The sequence below is a fragment of the Talpa occidentalis genome, unplaced genomic scaffold (genome assembly GCF_014898055.3).
Source record: "Talpa occidentalis isolate TD23 unplaced genomic scaffold, MPIMG_talOcc4v2.1 talOcc4.2, whole genome shotgun sequence".
Taxonomy (NCBI): domain Eukaryota; kingdom Metazoa; phylum Chordata; class Mammalia; order Eulipotyphla; family Talpidae; genus Talpa; species Talpa occidentalis.
In genome coordinates, this window is record NW_023602073.1 from 151198634 (window position 1) to 151219790 (window position 21157).

Consider the following 21157-nt stretch of genomic DNA (forward strand, 5'->3'; position numbering starts at 1 on the left):
CCTGTTCCCTGGCCCATCCTTCCTGTCTTCTGCAGCCCCAGATTCTGTCGGATTGAGCCTCGTAATAACTCAGGGCCATCTCTGTGTTCACTACTGGACCAGGTCCAGGGGAGCCCCCTCCTAGTTTCAGCCAGAGCTGTCTTTTAACACAGAGCTCTCGTCACCCTCCACTGGGAAGATGTCACCCAGAGCATCTCCGTGTGGGCCCGGCTTGGTTTCCTGTCACTCTGGATCCATTTACCCTCTGTCCCCCACCCCACCCTACCACCCGAGTTAAATTACGTGTGGTTCCCAGAACACTTGCTGTCTCTTTGGTGTATTTTAGTGACCTCTGGAGTGGATGTAGAGGACATGGGGTGTAGGTTTTTCAGTAGAAACTAAGGGTGTAGTAATCTTCAGTAGAGATTCAGGAAGAAATACGAGAAAGATTTTCCCATAGTTCTCCAGTACATCAAACAATTTAAAACTTCCAGTACAAGACCAGCAAATAGTAAGCTTATTCCCTAAAAGCACCACATAGTACTTGTCCAGTATTTTGTAAATGGGTGTATTTTAATATGCAATAGTATTTTCCTGTGGGAATGCCAGTAATCAATTTTTTTAAATAAACTATAAATTGAATCATATAAAGCCAGATTATAACAGCACAGATTCAAAGTTGAACTGCTTCCAAAATTTGGAACCAGCAAATTGTTTCTTAAATATTCATACCAAGTATGTAAAGCACCAAGTCACCCAACTTTAAGTGCTTACTGGAATATCAAATTTTAGACAGTAGTGGCTAGCCAGGATTGTATGCTGGTCTCTCATTCATTGCTTCTGAACTCTGCTTCTTACCTCCAAAACTCAGAAAAATGCCAGTGTCTGTGTGATGCCAGTGGCGACTCTTGCGCCACTTCTCATAATGATCCTCCAAAGATGATAGAACTTGCTGAGATGAAGACGCACTTCTGTAGTTTAAGCGCAGAGTAAAGCAGTGAGTCAGATTTGCTCAAGATACAGTTATAAGTCACTGAAATTATCTGAGCCAGTCAACTTAATCTTCTGAGGTTGTCCCTTGCAATGAAATGCATTACAGCAATTTCTTTCTGAGACGTATTTCTGTTAAGTGGACCCAGTTTTTAGCTACTGATTTTTATGAATTACAAGTACTCTGAGTTTAAAACTATATTACTGAAATGTAAACAGTTAAGAGTATCTTAAATATTTATACATGACTGATATTTCTATGATACAAAGAAAATAAAACCTAGAAGCACAGGTAACTTTTTAAAAGCTGCAAGTTGCTCCCACGTGGAGAGGCGTCCGGAGTCGCCAAGCCGTGGTGCTCGCTGTGCTGTGTGCATGGTGGTTTCTGGGCGGGTTTTTGAGATGGTCCCCGCCACGCACAGTGACCATCAGATTTGCGATGGTGTTGCTTTTTTTAATGTGAGCTGGCATATTTTTTATATAGTCTTAGTAAGTCGTCAGTTTTCATGAGGAGACAATGGGGAAATTAACAGCTCTTTGAAAATATTTAAGAAATAAAAAATAAAATATCTAAGACTTTGAGTCTCCATTCAAGGAACTCTGACATTTGTCTCATTTGGTTAGTATCTGTTAAAGAAATTTAGTTGAAATAACATTTCGTAAGTTTGAGGCATGTAGCTTTAAAAAATCAACACACACACCTGCGTACTGTGTTCCGTTCACCAGTGACAGTCCCGCTCTCCTGCACCATGCAGTTGGCCTGCTAGTTACTGAACAGACTAAAATGAATACTGGAAAAGCCTTCTCAGGAGACAGTTGTCTTTTGAAATGGAGAGTAAATAAATAATTTTCATCTTGAAAAGATGAAAATATATAAAAGAAGTAACCCCTAAACGGGAACATAATTTGTGACAGCGTTCCTTGTAGAAGGAAGGTCTGATGGTAAGCAGTGAGCACCATTACACTGTGGAACAGACCAGAAGCAGGACTATTGGAACCTTCTGCTGCCACCACCTCACACGCAGTGGGCCCTGCCCTCTCCCATCTGTCCTCTTGGCGTGCTCACTCCACCCCCTGCAGTGGCCGTAGCGCAGGGTGTGTCACGTGCCATCTAGCTTGGGGACCCACCATCGCTTCTTACTCCATCACCGGCCCCTGTGTCTTACGTTTCCACACGCCCTCCTCCTCATCAAAGTGTCACCTCCACGGTAGAGACCTGAGCACAGTTTTCTGTGGGTGGAGACATGAGTGACTTCCAGTTACTCCGAGGCGCACGCCCACTTGGCGCGCACTCCTCCTACCTCCCCGAACCTGTCTGCGACGCTGGAGTCTAGATGTTTAAACATATTCTCCCTTTTCTCGTAACCACCATCACTCTTTCTCCCCTCTTTGCTCATTCTTCTCAGATTACACACACACAGAGGTGAGATACATATACAGCAATCCTTTTGGCCTCAGATTTTTAAAACATTGGATTTTTTCCTGAATTTTATTGCTTACTGAATAGTCATATATAATATATTGATATCCCCAAAGCCTGTGATACCCTGTTTATCACCGACCCTAACTGAGGGCAACGTCTTTGCAGTATGTTCTGGAAAACTTTTATTATCAACTTGTTGTTTCCAGCTTTCCCCCGTTCCTCCTTCCCCCGCCACAGGTGCACGCATGCCTGTGCGCGTGCCGGGAGGGCAGAGTTTGTTTCAGTTAAAACCTCTTCTAGAGGATGGTTTCAGTAAGCATTTACATATGGATAGAATCATTTTTAAGAGTTTCAGGGACTATAATATGAAATTTTGATAGATTGTTTCATAAAAATAGTGTATCATTGTAACCTGATTAAAGATGAATCCCATTCATAATAAAACCTGTATGGGAATAAAAGTGTTGTTTCCCTAGAGCCGTAGATTGTGTGTAAAATTTAAAGTGTCATTTTTACAGCAGTGTCAGAGCACTTGGCTATGTGTGCCTCGGGCAGTTTGTGTCTCCAGCTTGCTGGAGAGCGGGTCTGCTTCCGCCCCTGGGTGCGTCCTGCGAGGTAGAGTTATGACCTTGGCCTTGGTAGCTGAAGACGTTCTCGTTGTTTCCTCCCACTCTGGTGATACCGTTTCCAATATAGATCAGTTTTGCATGATGGAAAGAAACCTGTGAGGCACGTGAGGCCTTGGCTTGCGGAGCTCTTCAGGGTCGACAGGAGTTGCTTGTTGGCCCGAGTGACCTGTCTCCTTCCAGAGCTCGTGTTGACATGACCGGCAGCTTAAACCTCTGCTTGGGCCTTGAACTCGCCACGCGGGTCTCTCCCATGACTGAAGATGGATTGTATCTCACCTGCTCTTTGACATCAGAACCGTTGGTTTTCTTAAAATGTTTTCCAACATTTGTTATTTTCTAGCCCCTTTGCAGGTTTTGTTTCTCTTGATAATAGTGTATTACTAGAAGTTTATGAGTTCATTATGGGCACATGTATTGATTGTAGTGTGATTTTTAGTATAAATGGACATCTCAAAATACAGAGTAAATGTAGCAGCCACAAAGAGTATAGTAATAGTCAAAGCCCAAAATGTTCATAACCATTAAGGAGAGTGGCTTATTGGCTAATTATTGAAGTTAATAAGGTTCCAAGTCCTTAAGTACAGGAGCTTCGTATATTGCTTTCCTCTAAAATACTGTCTGGTGTATTTCCAGCGTAACAGCTGTTTCTCTCACAGTCACAGTTGGCCCTGCGACAGAGGAAGGAATTCCCAAGACTTCAGTTCTGGACTCCTGGTCCTGACAGCGCCTCCCTGTACCTAGCCTCCCTTGATTGATCTTGTGCCTGCTTAAAAATAGGATTTTTAGATTGCTTTGTATATAGCTTCCACTTAAGAAAAGGGAGTAGTATTTGCAGTTTACTTCAAAACTAAAATATTTTTCATCCCTAAATGAATGTATTGTTTACATTCCAAGTTTTGCTTCTTATCTGATGGTTCAAGTGTGACTAAACCAAGCCCAGCTTCCTTGTGCTTCCGACTCGGAAAAGTATTCCAGCGCTGCTTTATTCGTGGCCAATTCCAGTGAGTGAAACTGGCAGTAGTGACTTCAAGTTGTTCTGAGGACCAAGTAGCGCTTTGCCTCTGCTTTCCTTTGGGGTCTTCAGGCTGTGCTTGATGGCTCGGAAGTCTCATGAATATCTCCTCCGGCGCCTTGGGTTACTGTCGGGGCTGCGGGAGATTGGCTTTGTAAGGCATAATTACCTGGAAGTCTTTCAAGACAAATTGGCCTGAATTAACAGTTTTATCACAGATACCCTGGGTGAATTTAATTCTCACAGTTAACCCCGTAAGGTTTTGTGGAAAGTTGTGCCTCTCACTCTCGGCTGCTGCGCTCTTGGAAGAGGAAGCCTGTAGTTACCCTCAGGCCCCTGGAGCTGCTGTGCCCCTCTCGCGTGCTCTGGGTTCCGCGCCCAGTGCCGTTGTCTGGTGTCTCTCACTCTTCTCCAGACTCGCCTTACCTCTCTGCCTCCTCCTGGACTAGGGTACAGATTTTTGAAGGCAGGACTATATCTCATTTTTTTACATGCCCACGTAAGTGCTAGGTCTTTGGTACCTTGTTACTTTCTTAAAAGAAAAATCCTGTCCTTCCTGTAGCCTCAGGGCTTACCCTGAATATTTTTGAGTGTAATATGTCTTTCTTTCAGAATTTTTTGTCAGCTGTTCCTACAAGTCTCTGTTCACCACACACTATAAGGGTCTCTGATGCTCACAGTCTGTGTCACGTGGCCTTTCTCCACACTGCCCCGGCCTGGAGCTGGCAGCACGCAGGGAAGCACAGTAAACGTGAGCCGTCTTTTCCTCCCTGGAGCAGTCGTGTGGCTCTGCTCAAGCCGATCTATAAATTCAGTTGTGGAGCATGTAACCTCCCAGAGGTGTGTCGTGCCTTACTCTCACTGTAAAGAATAAATCTTCAGGTCGTGCCATGCTGCATGTGTTGCATGGAGTGAAATACATGTTTGCTTTTGTGTTGTGACTGTTCCTTTCAGAGGTCATTACTTCCTGTAGGCGGGTCTGTTCGTCCCTCGTTGGAGCAGACCGCACGTGCTGTCCGAGGGCCCTGGCGCACTGGCGCGTGTGCTTATGTGTGTTTGAGCTTTTCTGGTTAAATAAAACGCCTCGCGCTTTCTCTCTGCCTTACCTGGAGTGATCAGTGCTAGGTTGTTGCTACTGTAACCCAGCTGTGATGATTCAGTGGGCGGATGTCAGAGCGCGATGGGACGTGGAAAAAGATAGGCTCAGATTGGTTTCCCTGTTGTGCTCTGACATTTTGGCCCATGGAGTTTTCAGGGGAAAAGCTTTTGGTAGAACAGCGTAATCTTTGCGTATCCATTGAACTCAGAGCCTTCTTTATAAAGGGGAAGCTTTATGCCCAGCTGAAGTAATGGTGCAAATTGGTCTTCATGTCTTCCCCTCACGGTAGCAGTTCTGATGCCTCTTCAGGACTGGGTTTCTGTAATGATTCTGGGAATTCCACTAATACTTCAGTGGCTGACGTGCTCTTTCTATTACTTGGTGCGGTGTCTACTCATCGTATGTTCTCATTAATCATCTGTTATCTGAACATAAGAGACAGCCAGAAGGAGGAACATGAAATCAAGAAACCTCTAAATAATCTAGAGAAATAGTTAGCAGGCCGTGATAGAGTCCACAGATGATGTTTGACACAGATGAGGGTGGTCACAGGCGATCCAGCTGTGAGCGGCAGCTCAGGAGTTTCAGTTCTTCATAGTGGAGATGGGGCCACTTCTGTGCCGGGAGGCAGAAACCACGTGGCACTGCAGTGACAAGAGTTCCTAGAGGAATTGGTTAACCAGGTGTTGAGAACGGAAGGTGGAGACGGGATACACTGCAGCCCGGGAACTGCGGGAATCAACTGTTTGATTCCAGGGCTGGGGGGAGAGAGAGACGTGAGTGCTGCCACAGGCCTCCGCCAGGCGCTCGTTCCACGGCGAGGGTGGAGCTGAGCCCCTGACAAGCTGGTGCTGCTAGGCTGGTAGTAGACCCTTGGCAGTGCAGGGGACGGGGCCCTGGGTGCTGGGGTGCTGCTGCTGCACCACTGAGGGGCAGAGGAAGGGGGTGCTGGCTCCATAGGTACTGGGAAATGACTGCCTCTCATGTTTTGAAAATCTTACTCATTTCAAATTTATAGAAAAGTTAAGAATCAATCAATTTTAATATTTGAGCAAGTTCACTTTTGCATGACGTGGCGGCTGTAGAGCAGGCTGTTTGATTGGTTGCTGGTTAATTTATAAATAGTAGTCACATGAGAAGTTTCTTAAAAACTTGAAGACAGAGAAAAGATGAGCTAGCGCCCGGCTGTTTATGAATGGCCACCCCAAAAGGAGCAGTGCAGATTCAGGGAAGGGGCTGTGGGTAGTTGGGGGTGCACCCAGGGCTTGCTGATGGCGTGACAGAGAAGCAGGCATGGCATAGGGGGCAGGGACACATGGTTTTGACTAGTGCAAAACAATAGCCAGTGTGGCTGCCGATGCCCAGCACCTTAAATGCTGAGCTGGAGAGTTTGGACTTTTCTGTAGGAAATGGCCCAAATTATTTTATTAGTTGACACATTTTTATTTTATTTTATTTTTTTAAAGATCGATTTGTTTGTTTGTTTGTTTGTTTATACAAGCACTGGGGTACAGGCCAGAGGCACGGGAGGGTGAGAGGATTCACCAGAGACAGAGCGGGGAACAGAACAGGCAGACAGACGAAGTACACTGCTGATGGGAGCAGCGGGCAAGATAGGAGAGGTCTTCTGCGCCATGTGGGATTCTCCCTGGCCTGCCAGGCATCAAACCAGTGCTGCGAAGGCTGCGGACAGCTTCACAGCGCTGCGCTCAACCCGCTGCTCCACTGGTGAGGCCCAGTTGACACATTTTTAATGACTTGGAAATATTCTGACATTGGTCTCAAGTCTATTGTAATTAATTACATTGTCATAGCAGGTTTTTTTTAAATGTGTATTTTATACATTTTAAAGTACCAAATGTGATTTTCTTCATTTTTTTAAATGAAGTCTCTTTTGAGTTCAGTAGGTACTTATGCTTAAAGCATCACCACGCTGGGGAAGTGACCATGAGAACGCGGAGCAGGTACTGAGGGCAGGAAGGCAGTTTTGCTGTGTGACGTTTGCTCCCTAACCTGTCTGTGCTTTGAGTATCAGAGTAGCAGAGCTGTTAACTGTGTCGGAGTTGTTAGGACCATAAATGCTTATATGACAAGTGTCTAGTACCTAGTTTTAGGAGATACAGAAAGGTCCAAATTGTTCTCTTTTGAAATGTTAACATCTGTTTACTTACATGTGATATTGACCATGACCTGTTATCACTAACATTGCTGTTAAACATAGTTGATAACACATCTATATCTTATTTTATAACATATACATAAGTTACATATGTTTATGCAGGTCCATAATCTATAATCCATAATTATAAACCCCCCAAAGTACAGAAAAGTGTGCTAAAAGCCTGTTTTCATTCTGCTTATTCACATGTTTGTTACAGATTGGGTTATCAGACTGTTTCCTCAGACCCCATTGGGGATGTTCTCTAATCTTTGGCATATTATCTTTCTACAAATCTGGAAAATTCTCAACACTTCTGCTACTGATTTTCCACGTGGGCCAGTAGATTTGTAGAGAAATTACCAAGGGTTTGTTATAGTCCAAACTTTACACTTTTGTGTTTGAAAAGTAAAGGTGTTATTTATAATGTTGTAATCTTTATATTGTGTTTATCTATGTAAGATAGAAGTATTCATTTGCTCTATGACCCAGTGCACTCCCAAGTATTTATCCAAACACACGCAAATAGAATTTTCATAGTGGCTCCAGTCACAATATCCAAAGAAACAGAATCACCCAAGTGTCGATAGTGTAACAATGAGAAAATGAGCTCAACAGTACTCGGTTTTTAGGCATGGGCTGCGGTGACGGGGCACCTGTGCAGGTGGCTAAGGGCAGGCGGCCGTGCTCGTGCATGCTCTGTGACCCAATGTGTGAAGATCTGGAACAGGCAGAAGTGAGCTGTGGTTTAGAAATCCGATCCAAGGTTGCTTTGTGGGGGGCCTTGACTGGAATGAGGCCGAGGGTACCACTGGGGGGTGTCCTCTGTGCTTGGGCAGCTTTCATCAGGACCATCACCTGTGGTACGGAAGGTCTCAGCATTTCCCTGCATGTGATTTTTAGAAAGTATACAAAGCAGCTACCTAAGAAGCAAGGCACCATGAGGCCCCACGTGCCCACCTAGACCCCGCATTGTAAGATCGCATTGCGCGACCTGAGGTCTGGCTGCTGTGGAGCTGCCCCTGATGCTAGGGGAAAGGCAGTGTCCGTCCCCACAGGGCCTCCCTCTGAGCCGGGCTCTGCGCGGGACCTTCTGAAGTGCCCGGAGACGTGTAAAAAGGCACCGTGACTTTTTTGACAACCCAGTAAATGCATCTTTGTGCAGATTCCCAGGAACCAAGGAAAGGAAGTCTGTGCTGTCTGCATATCTTCTCCATTTTCTACTCTTGCGAGGTTTTGAAAAGTTGGCAGCGACACATTGAATACTATCTTTATGATGTTTTCACTCACCTTTTTCTTTAATTCTTCATGGCTTCTGAAGAGCCCACTCAGCGGTTCTTTTCCCTACAAATGACAGCTGCCGTGTGCTGCTGGGTTCCCAAGGAGTCTGTGGGCCTGGGCACTGAGGAAGAGTAGGGCGGGGAAGCTGGTTGTCTGCCCTGGTCCTGCTCCTTCGGTGGCTTTTCTCCCAAGTCCTGGCCTTAGGTCCTCCATGAAGTGTGGGGGTGGGACAGCTCCGTTAGGTCTCCACCACCTCAGGGTGAGCCTGGGGAGGTCGCTTTCATCTCCTTGCTTCCCTTTGCTGTAGCTAAGGTTTGTCCTGTGGGGGGCTCAGACATTTGGTTTGGAAATGAAGATTTCTCAAACTGATAATTTGAAAATTAAGTCCTAGTAAATAACTAGAGCGTGGAGTGAGTTGGGGTTCAGCATTGAAAAACAAGGAGCGGCTCTGTTCTCGAGGCCTTCACTTTGCTCATGGCGGTAGCAGCAAGCCGCAGCCGAGGGCAGAAGCAGGATGGCCATTTGCGAGACAGCGTTGAAGTTGAAGTTTGCACCTTCACTTTTTCCCATCTCGTTTTTCCCTTGGAAACAGCTGCTTATGGTCACGTGGTATCTATTTTAAGGCTTGTGCTTAGACACGGCTGGGGTGTATATGGACCATCTCAAGTCTTACTGCTCTTGTGTTTTCTGTGTATAGGCAGAGGGAGAAGACAGCTTGAAGAAGATGCAGCTGATGGAGCTTGCGATTCTGAATGGCACCTACAGAGATGCCAACATTAAATCACGTAAGAACGAGCTGAGGCCCAGGGTTGCAGCTGCCTCAGTTGTTTATCCACAAGCCTTTCTCCTTTTGGCAACACAGCACATGGGTAGTGAAAGCGAAGAGTTGAAATAATGACCACTTGATACGGGCCTGGCAGCCCCATTCTCATTGCTGTGGCCAGTTGAGGGTTCTCTTGGTTTTTGTGCTGGTATTTCACGTTTGGAGTTTATAACCTTTTATGCTTTCAATGAAATTTCCACTCCTAAATTCCAAAGTTTCAGGGAATTTTCTGTTCTGTTAACTACAGATTTAAGGCACCTAGCTTTATTTTGTTAGAGTTATGCTAAGGATGAGAAACTTTCAAAAAAAAAAAACTTTAAGCTAATATGGAATCCATGGGAATGCAGTCAGTGATCCTGAGAATCCTGGGATTTCACCTTGCGTGCATGTTTCCCGCCAGTGTTTTGTTCTCTATTGATTTCACACGTGAGTTCACAGAGAGCAGTAGGTGATGCTGTTTTTAATCCCATTTTCCTCTTTTCATGTATCTGTGCGTGCTTTGCATCAACTCTGAGAGGGTTGCTTTTTTTTTTTAAATGAAATAATGTGACATCTCAATTTGAGACAATCTAAGGTTGATACATGTATATGTATCATTTTTAAATTACTCTTTTTTAAAGAGAATGTCATTTCAAAATCCTAGCCACCTTTCCAAAATGTAGATGACCCAGTGTATTTAAAGAAGTGTCACTTTACAAATGGTTTCATTTGACTTACGAGAATGAGTATATCACTCATCGTCATGTACTTGGGAATGGAAAATCCTTTGTATTTTTTCCTGTGAAAATGGTAATTCCTATAGTTAGGAAATTTATATAATTAGTGATTATTTAATTAACTTCTAATACAGTAAAAATTACTGTTTCTTCAGAAATATACCAAAGCTGTATTTCTGTGGACTCCAATTACAAAATAATTTTTTTAACGCTAGTGTTTTCTTGGGCTACTGCATGTACCTTTAGTCTCATGAGAGCTTACACACATAGGTGTATCAGATATTTGAACTAAATATAACCTGTTTTAATAGTCTCGTGTTGTTACTATTTTTTTACAGTGGCTTTTTAATTTGCGCACATTTATTCTTAACCACCACTGGGAAGGGGAAGCTGTCTGTGTTTGGTTGGTGTGCTTTGGCGTTTTCGTGTGATCAGCGCATGTACTAATGATTTCCTTTTATTTTTCTTCTTTCCTGCTTTTCCTTTTTCCTACTTCCCTCTCATTTTCCCTGTTTATACTGCTGTCTCTATACTTCCTTCTAAATTTCTTTGCTTACTGTAGCAGCCCTTGCCTTTTCTCTTGCAGCAACAGCCCAGGCTGCTCCACGGATTATTACCGGGCCTGCGCCTGTTCTCCCACCAGCCGCCCTGCGTACTCCTACGCCAGCTGGTCCTACCATAATGCCTTTGATCAGACAGATACAGACCGCCGTCATGCCAAACGGAACTCCTCACCCCACTGCTGCAATCGTTCCTCCAGGGCCTGAAGCTGGTTTAATCTACACACCCTACGAATACCCCTACACATTGGCACCAGCTACATCAATCCTTGAGTATCCTATTGAACCTAGTGGTGTATTAGGTAAGTTCTCCTCCCTGTATGCTTAGCGACATTTTTCTTCATAACCCTTGCTGTCCTGGATTTTGAAATGAAAGGATTGTACTAGGTCTAGGGAGGCAAGAAAAGTTTCCACTAGGAAAGACTGAAGACTAAATTTCATTTCAATCTCTCATCTGGTTTCTCCTTTTAAATAATTGCATCTTAAATGTCTTCAGCTCTACTTTGATAATTCAGATTCACCTTGGTTGGTAAATTCGCTACGCACATTTTACGCAGAAAATACTTTTCACATTTGATGTCATTGAGATTCCCCCTCCCCCACTAGCCTCTGCCCTTCATCAGCGTCAGCACTTTGGCTCAGATTTAATTAGTTGTTGGCTAAATTTTATATTTCTATGTAAAGGTATTTTGAGATCTTTTAAGAACCCCTATTGTGTGGATGTTTTCTATTATTTGTAATCACTTAAAATGTGAAAGGTAAATAGTTGCGTTTTTAAGTTTCTTCAGTTTTTTGAATTCCCAGCTAATCTTAAGCCTTAGAGATACTCTTTACTTTCAGTAGTATAGTATGTCATGGGTAAGTAAATCCCAGGTCACTGAATTAGAGTCACACTTGAGGCCTAAATTAAGATCATATACTATAAATGCTCGGTTTTACGTAAACAAAAAGTGGTGTACTCGAAAAAGACATTACTGATGCCTTTTTTTTGTAGAGTGGATTGAAATGCCAGTCATGCCTGATATTTCAGCCCATTGACTTGCTGGATGAAGGACTAGAGTACAGCAGCTGTCATAACACGACCAGTCAATGTGGAGCAGACTGCTTCCTGGCTGCCCCTTTGTTTTACCACACAGAATTTGAATACTTTTTTCCTTGAATTGTATATGACCTTGGTGCTGCATGCATGCTGTTGACTTTTAGGACTTTGAGCTTTTAAAGGTTCCCCCCCACCCCAAGCATTAATCCTGATTTATAAAAATTTGAAAGCCTTTAGTGGACCTGGACACTAAGATTTAAACTTGAGAAGTCATTCATTGTTCAGTTAAAGGAACCACGCGCTCTGTATGTTATCTGTGTGTGCACGCATGCAGGCGCCTTTTGTTTCATGGCAGATACTTTTTATTGTACATGTTTTCTGTTTAAATCCTTGTGTGAAGTAGTACAGGACAGGTCATACCATAGAACTGTTGGTGAGAGGCTTGTTTCTGTTGCACATCCTTGAAGCATTTTTACAATAACATGTAACATGTAACCTGTTTACGTTTTCCTTTCTGTTAACGCTCTGTTCTGTGACCCCACGCCTGCTCCTCTCCCCAGAGCTCCTCTCTGCTGCAGCACAGCGTCTGTTCGAGGAGTTTGACTGTTGCTTCCTGCAGGGCTGGCACTCTTAGCCACCAGCTGCTGTTCCAGCACTCTCAGTGCAAGATCTCGCTGATTTTGCCTCTTGGAGTTACACGTTTAGAAGATTAGCTTATCTAAAATGAAAGGGGGGTGATGGACCAAGACTTTACTGCTTAGAAACAACAAGAGGCACTGCAGTCAAATTTGTTTCTCATCTTAAAGCAATATGTTTTTTGTTGTGTTGGGAAATTGTTACTTATAAAAATTGTTAGACAAAATTAAAAGCAAAATGAAACAAATACTGAATTGGCATTTTATAAGATGAATAAGGAATACTAAGTGGAAAAAAAAAATAAAACTGCATTATGGCCAATTTTATTTCTTGCTTTGCCACCTAAGCAGTAAAACATAATTTTTACCAGTTGGAGAGCTCAGAAAATTATTTCCAATTGCTAAGTTATAATAAATTTGCACACAGATAACATGCATGCTCTATATCAAGTCTCACATCATATTATTTTAAATAAGCAGTGCCCTTCAAAACAGATGCAGACAGTGTGTTGGTGGTAGTGAGGAGATTGGTGTTAGCATCAAATCTTCATTGATGACTAATTTTTAATTCCCTTCCTTTTATCTTTAGGTATGGCTTTCCCAACGAAAGGCTAAGAATTCAAGAACGGTCTTAACTGAACCCTCATCAGATCTGAATTTAACAAATGCTTAGTCTCAGCAGCCTCCAGGGGGTTGGGGGGGAGCTTAGCCTAGCAGTCAGTGACTTACTTGCACTTTTTGCACACTGATAGAAAGTAAAAATATGTTATTAATTTGGTTTAGTCTGTACCCTTACAAAGTAACGGTGATTTATACAGGAGTGTATAGTAGAGTACTGACTGCTAAGTGTACTATACTGTTTGCTTTACTAATCACCTAATTCATTGCAGTTCATACTTATTGACTCAAAGTTTAAAATCACAATCTGTAGGCTTTAAGAATTGCTTTTAAACCTTTTTAAGTGATAAACTCTGGAAGTGGTCTTAAGGTTAGAATATAATTGTCAGTTTTAAATGTGGCATTATTGAAGTAGTCTGCTGCAAGAAAGGCACTTCAGTGAATATGTGACTAGTAAAGCTTGACTGTGCTGGGTCTGGTAGAGCTCATGAAACACTGTAACTGGGGATTGTGAATGAGCGCCTCAAATAGGGTAAGGCCAAGATGTTTGAAGTGAATGCAATATTAATAGACGCCTAGAGACGCAATGTATTATGGTTAATTTTAAAACTACTGTGCCTTAACATGTTTCTTAAAATGAAACTTTTGTAGTAAATGAACATTTGAAATCCATTTTGATAAACCTGCTGTTAATGTTTGTTTTTTTTTTTTTTTTTTTTCCCTTGTGAATGTTTTCTAACGTTGTCTTGGTAATTGCAATTTAACTAGGTGCGGTGGCTACTAAAGTTCGAAGGCACGATATGCGTGTCCATCCTTACCAAAGGATTGTGACCGCAGACCGAGGTTAGTTTAGTTCTGCAGTTCTTGTTTATAAGAAATGCCTTGGGTGTCCGTAAAATTTGCAACACCACACCTGATGGAAAAATATAACTGCTTACCTGCACACCATTTCATTCCCTTTTCTAAATTAATTTGTAATAATGAACCAGATGGAAGGGTTGGGTTGTTTTGGTGGGTTGTTTGTTTCTCTTGCTCCCTTCATATTTTTACTTATTGAATCCTGTACTAGAATAACTGATAATATGCCTACTAAAACATAAATTAGTCTGTTTGGGGAGCTATTAAATTCTTATGTTGCCTTAATTATTTTTCAGTAATATTTTTGCTAAAATTTGCTTTTTAATTCTTCTGAAATTTTGGGTTGGTTTTGCAAAATGAACTGAGTGGATGGTGCTTTAATGAGAGAAGTAAAGGAATATATGCCTCCTGTGTCCTTGTGGAGAAAACTGAAGATTTAGTTTCCATTTTCCTTTTTAATAAGATATTTGAGCCACTATACAAACATGAGGATATACATGTCAAGTTAACTTAGCTGACATCAACAAAGTAAGGACTGTGAAGATAACTTTGATGCAGTTGGATATTTTTATAAATCAGAAAATCAATTCCCTTTTATCTTACATTCTCTTGCCAAAATGGATCCTTTGATTTCTGTCATTTGCTGCTAAAATACATTATCTGAAGGTAAACTCTCTTGAAGTTCTGTGGTGACATGAATCCAGCTGTCTGGATTTCCTTCTAACTAACCTGTGACTGGAAAATAAGTCTTCATTTTTCTCCTTTTCAACAGTTTGTAATTTGTGTCCTATATATGCTCTTGGACCCTTTTATAAATTATTTATGTTTATTGAATGATATTTTCGGTTTATTGACATTGAATTGTTTTCTAAGATTTCCAGCGTAAGATAGGAATCGAAGCAAAGTGGAGAGGGTTTTTTTATTATTTTTTTTATTTTTTATTTTTTTACAAGCTTCTGTCATGGCACATTTACTCTCTGCACATTAAGTTCATCAGAGTCTCTAGAAATTAGTGGGAGAAAGTGGTGGATTTATACTCCAGTCCTGTGTTTTTTATGGACTTCGGAAAGACCCACCTGCTGCTCATGGTGGATGTCCACGTGAGAGCAGAGACCTTTCCAAGACATCTGGTGTTTTCTTAGCATCATCCGTAATTATGGAGTCCGGAAGACTTCATCTAAGTCATGCATTATTTGAAGTGATTATTCAGTAAACAAAATAAGTAGACCCCACGCTCAGTGATCATCTATGAAAGTAACACTTGCTGTGCGCTGTGTGCAAGCTTGCCAACACCTTTCGCATCAGACCGAGTCTCCTTGTGAGGAGAAAACTTCTAAACAGCCACTTGAGGCTCAAAGAAACCAGATAATTTCCTTGAATAATTTGAAGCCTTTTCCCACATAGGTAATGTCTAACACTTGTAACGAGAACTTTTAAAGTAGGTTTTCTTCTGTTAGCCTTTCCTTTGAGGCAATTTCTCCTAATTTTGTTTTAACAAAAATAATTACTGGCCTGCTCAATACTCCAGTGCCTTGAGATAGTTAAGGTAGGAAGATTTGATTGTATTTGGAAATGACAACACATTCCGCGCATGACTCTTCTGTATTATGTGTTTTGATTAGTCCTGTCACTGTTTTTACTCAAAACGCAGTGTCAATAAACCGAAATCCTCCTTTTTTTTTTTTTTAATAACACAATACTCGTATACTGCTGTCACTGTCACTGTATGCACCCATTGGGTCTGAGGGAGATGTCTGAAGTCCTTCACTTAAATTATTTTATGATACTACTGTTTTCTCTATTTTTGAGGTTTTATTTTATTATTTTAAAATGTCTTTTGAAGGAAAGATTAATATAAGCATTCTTTGAATGCAAGGAAATTCAGCCCTGGGACATAGAACCATGTAATTCAATATAAGCATTAGAGTACTGCATGGTTGACAAACACCTAGTTCTTCACTAAAAACAAACCCACCTCTACACATACTTCAAAACTGAATTTGAAACCTTTAAAAGACCAACTGACTTTTTAGTTACATGAACCATAAGTGATTTTGCACAGTTGACACACCTGTGTGTACTGTGGAGGCCAGGACTTGGCAGAGGATATATCGGTGTACTGGGGTGTATGTAAATGGTAGCTTGCTTTGTTTCTATATTCCACACTCAAAGAACTTCAGAATTTTTCTGAATAATGATTTTACAAAAGCCATCATTTACATAATTTGTATAAAAATCTTAATACAATTTTAATCAAAATTTTAAATAATATCAAAAATGCTTTAAGATTCTGTATTTCTGGAGTACTATGAAATGACATGACTACATTGTGTTAAATATTTATTTTCTATGATTTTGGAATAACAATTTTTGTCTTAAATAAAATTCCAGTTATTTTAAGGAAGTTCAGGGAAGATTTGGTCCCATTTTGAAGATACAGTATTTTTATAGTATTTATAATCGATCCTAAATGATAGACTAGAGAAAGCATTTTTGTTACATGACGATAAACCAGTCCCCCCTATAGCTGATTTAAGCTCCAGCATCACACCTCCTGGGTTTTGGTTTCTGAAGTGGCACAGAACCTACCTTTGCACTGAATATCTTTTCATTCACACCTCCTCTGCCTTAGTCACAGTGGCAACAGTGCAGAAAATTCTAGCAAACCTCAGAATATAGTAGAAATAATTAAGCTGTTGAATAAGTCTTAAAAATCATACTACTGTTAAGTGGACCAAGTTTGGTGAAGCAGAATGTGACAGAGGTTGATTAAGGAAGGAACAACTTGGGGAGTGATAACTTTTCCACTTGAGAACTACTTTATGTTTTACTGTAATTTTTTAAATTTTTTTGTTCTGTTTGTTATTTTTCAAAAGAAAATAGTATTTACAGGTGGCTTCTTTTAAAATATAAAAATATAAGGCAGGAATGTATATGAAATGTCAGATTTTATTGTATTTGCAGAGTATTAGCTTTGAAATTGAATAAAGAAAGCTGTGTGTAGTTTTAAAATGCCTTATTGGTATCAATTAGAAATTTCTTCTATTTTTTGATGTATTTAGAGCTTTTTGAGTATAGAGTTTTAAATGGCAGGATTTTACAGTGTTTACATGCAAGTGCATTTTATAAGTGTTCTATATGTGTAAAATAGTATTTTCAACTGGAAAGCATGGGCTAGCGCGGAAGGCCTGCCCTCTTTCCGGTTCCCTTGATGTTGCCTACGTGCTAGTCGACAGTTTAGTATCGCTTTGTATCATGAGGCCCAGAAACTCCATGTTGTCTGTAAATAGAATAATTGAAAAGCAATAAACATTTATTGAACAAAAGAAACCTTGTTTGGCCCAGAGTTTATGTTGAACCAAATTGTTCATAGAAAACCAAATTTCTTTAGCTCCATTTCTGTTAATCATCAGTTATTAATAATCACATCCATCATTAATAGTTGCTTTAATGCTTGCATCTGAGAGAATACTAATGCTTAATAGCAGTCAGATACTGGTAACTGCACTGACTGTTCAGAATTCTGTATATCGGACCTATTCATCGTGTTGTTTTCCAATTTCTTTCATTGACTGCTACTAACTATTAGTTGTTAGTTGTATTTTATTTCTATTTTCCCCTGTTAACCAGTTTTTGTTTTTTTTTTTTTTTGTTTTTTGTTTTTGTTTTTTTTTTTGTTTTTTTTTTGTGGGAGTGGGCTCTCCTTCATTTGTTCAAATCATGATATAAAGTTGTCATGATTTTTATTGTATTCTGTAGATGGTGTCGATCAGTTTGTCAGAATTAAACATGCTTTTTTTATTAGTTGTGATTAGTTTTCATGTTGTCATTAAGCCGTCACTAGCTGAGACTAATCTCTTCTCTATCTTTTCTTTTCTTTTTTTTTTTTTTTTTTGTTTTGTTTTTTTGTTCCTAACCACCCAGCCGCCACCGGCAACTAACCTATGACCTTCTGACCTCTGAACTCTTCACCCAATGATGACCTGACCATGCCTGCCTGCTGATCAGTTAACTGGTAATCGCCTTTGCTTGCCTGTCGTCAGTGCAGCGAGCTGAGGCACTTGTCCGTTCGTCTTACCATCTAACCAAACAAAAGACAAAGAAATCGTTGTCCTCCAACTCAGCTTTCGTTGTTGTTTTTTCTGTTTGGGTGAAAGTGGTTCTAGAACCTGCACTGAATAGTAGCAAAGCAATAAGGCCCAATTCATCCCACAGCACTGATCATCTTTACTGTCCCACTCTAAGCGAACGGTAAGAAGGCCTCACTTCGGAAGGGGAGACAGATAGCCCTAACTACCCGGTGACAGAGGCAGTTACTGTGAGAGACTTTTAGGAACCCCTTCTCATAGCAAGTCGCAGCTCTCTGAATGTACTGTGTGGTGATGCATCATGCATGAACCTTCGGTCAGGGATGTCATTGGTGAAGTGATCTCAAAAGTATTCAAAATTTGACACGCTGTTCAGTCACTACATGCCCTCACAGGGCACGAGTCGCAGCCTTTTTAGTTGCTGCCCAAATCTGAAGTATTCGAAGTGTGCCATGAGAGAAAAGCTAATAAGGAGTTTGAAAAGTAATGCAAAGGACAAAACTGCAACACTATTTTTAAAAAGATAACTATCTGAGTTAAATTTACTGAACCTTTATCTTACACCTCCTTCAGAAATATGCGAGAGCAAGGTACATGCATTATGTGTCACATTACTGGGCAAACTGTTCAAATATTTTTTTTAAACCTCCCTGTATAGAAAAAATCATTAAGGATGTAAAAGCCATGCTTGCCTATTTGCTGTACACATGTAATGAACTTGTAGATAAAGTGTAGTGCATTGAAACACACGAACAAAGTAGATACTTTTACTATACAAGGGTGCTGGTGCAGAACAAATATATATATTTTTGGAAATGTAGCATTTTATACTTTCAAGTGTTATAAAAAAAAGAAAAAGAACAAAGAAACCCTTTATTTCATTAAATGATTTTTTCTGGTGGTTGTCAAGAAACAAAAGACCAAAAGAGCCTTTTTGTCTTTCTTTTTTATTTTTTAAGTATTGGAATAAGTCTAAAGACAAGAAAGTGCCTTATTTTCCTTCATGGTCATTTAGTCAAGTGTCTCGTAAGATCAGCTCCTCCCTCAGAATACAAGTCAGTGCATGTTACTCAGTCGCCCAGTATGTGAAAGAAGATTGGAGGGGAGAGAAATGAGTTGATGGTTGAATTGTGTGATTTTAGCCACATAACCTTGATGCAAATTTGCCAAATCTGATACTGTGAAAAAAATTGATAATTTTTCTAATGCCTGACAAGTTTTTAAAGTCATTCTTTTAAAACATAATTGAGTGCTCTGGTTATTGTAATGTTTAATGTTAGCCCCAAAGATTCTGAGATAAAGATTTTGTGTGATCTGAACATAAGTTCACAGAAAAAATTACAGAGTTTTAATTTATTTGGAGAAGGGGAGGGCATGGGTGTGTGTCTTGGATATTTTCTTATTAATTGGAGATGATATGCCAAGATGTCAAAGTCATCTTTGTTTTGATAAACAGTCATATCTGTGGTTTTCTTTCTGGAAGACAATGTGTTTAAATGACCCAAATTTAATCAGACTACTTGTCCGCACACCAGTGACTTGGGTAGTTCATCTCTTCGCTGGTTTTGGTAACTTACCTAAGCCACCCCACACACCTTTCTCTTTTTAACTTTAAAAGAATGTGAAAAACTAGCATCATTGTGCAAAGAAATACTCAACTACACGTGCTCGTAAGCTTCCAGCATCTCCAGAAGTTCAGTTAGCTTTGTAGTGGAAGCAGTTTGTGCACAGTCTACTTCTGAACACGGGAGTAAACAATTATTAATGGCTCAGTACCAGACGTGGCAAATCAAGGGCGGTGGCCCGGCTCATCAGCTCGTCCCCTCCCCACACCCCCGCAGCTTCACGGTCACAGGTCAGCAGTGAGCTTGGTAGCACCTCGTGGTGGTCTCCGCCATCTTGTCTCACTTGGAAACCGTTTTCAGTTTCTTTACTATGCAATAGACATTCATTGTTTTATATTCAGCTAGCTTCGGTTTAATGTGCCACTGCTTTGTCTTTCTGTTACACATACAGTTGTTTTGATTAATTGACAATATATGCTGTGCCATTTTGATTTTTATTTTGTTTGGTTGGTTGAATAAATTTGCGACACTCAAAACACTTGAGGTGATAGTAGTCTAAAAACGATACCAGTATTTGATCCAGTTTCATCTCAACTACGTTATACCTGGACATTTTAGATGTTTATCAAAGGTCTTTTTGGGGGAAGAAAGTAAATGTATGAAATAAATGTGTGACATTTATGAGTAATGTTGGCTCTGGACAAACTTCTAAAAACTTAGTTGACAAAATTTTGGATCAACTGAAAAAAAGCATGACTTTTGAAATCTCTGAATGCCTTGGTTCTCAGTATTATTCTTTATTGAATTTATTTCTTATTAAAATATGTAGTTTTTAAGACTTTTTTTCTGACAGTATTATGAAATTTTTAGTGTGGGTAGATGGGAGTGTCGCTTGTATGTTCCCGTACAGCTGACATGTATTTTGTCTATTCTTTGTTACCTTAGTAGTTTCATGCTGTGTATGTACCATAACCAACCTATTGCCTATGAGAAACATGTAAGATAATGTATTTACAGCCATTGTTACAAGTTTATAATGTATTTTTCTATCTTGTTTTATATGTATGTTATATAACATTCAAAAAGAATTTTTTTCTTGATTGAGAAAAGGATACAAAATGCAAAATTCACAATTTTGATAACTGAATATTGCCAATTGTTTTGCAGTACTTTATTATATTGGGAGTCTTTGTCTTTCTTGGGCTTTTAGTTAGCTAATGAATGAATACATTAGACACTTTGGGTTTTAGTTGGGATTTTACATAGCTTGCATTTTAATTCTTTGGTTCTTTGCTGTTTCTATTAACCCATAGCATTATTTTAATAAATGTTATATTACCAACCTACTAACTCTGGACTTTGTTTATTAACCTTTACGTGTTTAATTAAAATAAACAAATAAAGACAAAACCATGTTCAGGTCTTGAGTTACTGGACTAACCTGAGGAACGTGACCACAGATAACAGGCGTGGCTTGTCTTCGTGTTGTCTGTCGGCAGACAGCCGCGGCGCGGCCTCCCTTCGGGCGGCTGCAGCGGGGCGGGGGCACCACGCGCGGGACGCCTTTCCTCCGGTCTTGCCACTTGCCTCTAAGCATCTGCATTACTAATGCCACACTTTATTTTCCCTCCTCCTCCTCCGAAATAATCACTGTCCGCTCACAGCAGAGTGACGGGATTCGTTG

At 40.6% G+C, this 21157-nt stretch overlaps 1 protein-coding gene across 6 annotated transcripts in view; it reads left to right on the forward strand.

Moving 5' to 3' along the window:
* QKI (QKI, KH domain containing RNA binding) overlaps positions 1–20898 on the forward strand; it is a 141240-nt gene extending 120342 nt beyond the window's left edge. The window contains exons 5-8 of one of the 6 annotated variants that reach the window (XM_037520696.2): positions 9269–9356; positions 10673–10972; positions 13731–13805; positions 17745–20898. In XM_037520696.2, the coding sequence (XP_037376593.1) occupies positions 9269–9356; positions 10673–10972; positions 13731–13805; positions 17745–17761 (480 nt within the window). In that variant the 3' untranslated portion in view covers positions 17762–20898. The other 5 variants (XM_037520697.2, XM_037520698.2, XM_037520700.2 and 2 more) reach the window with 5 other exon arrangements.
* Positions 20899–21157: the final 259 nt, after the last annotated feature.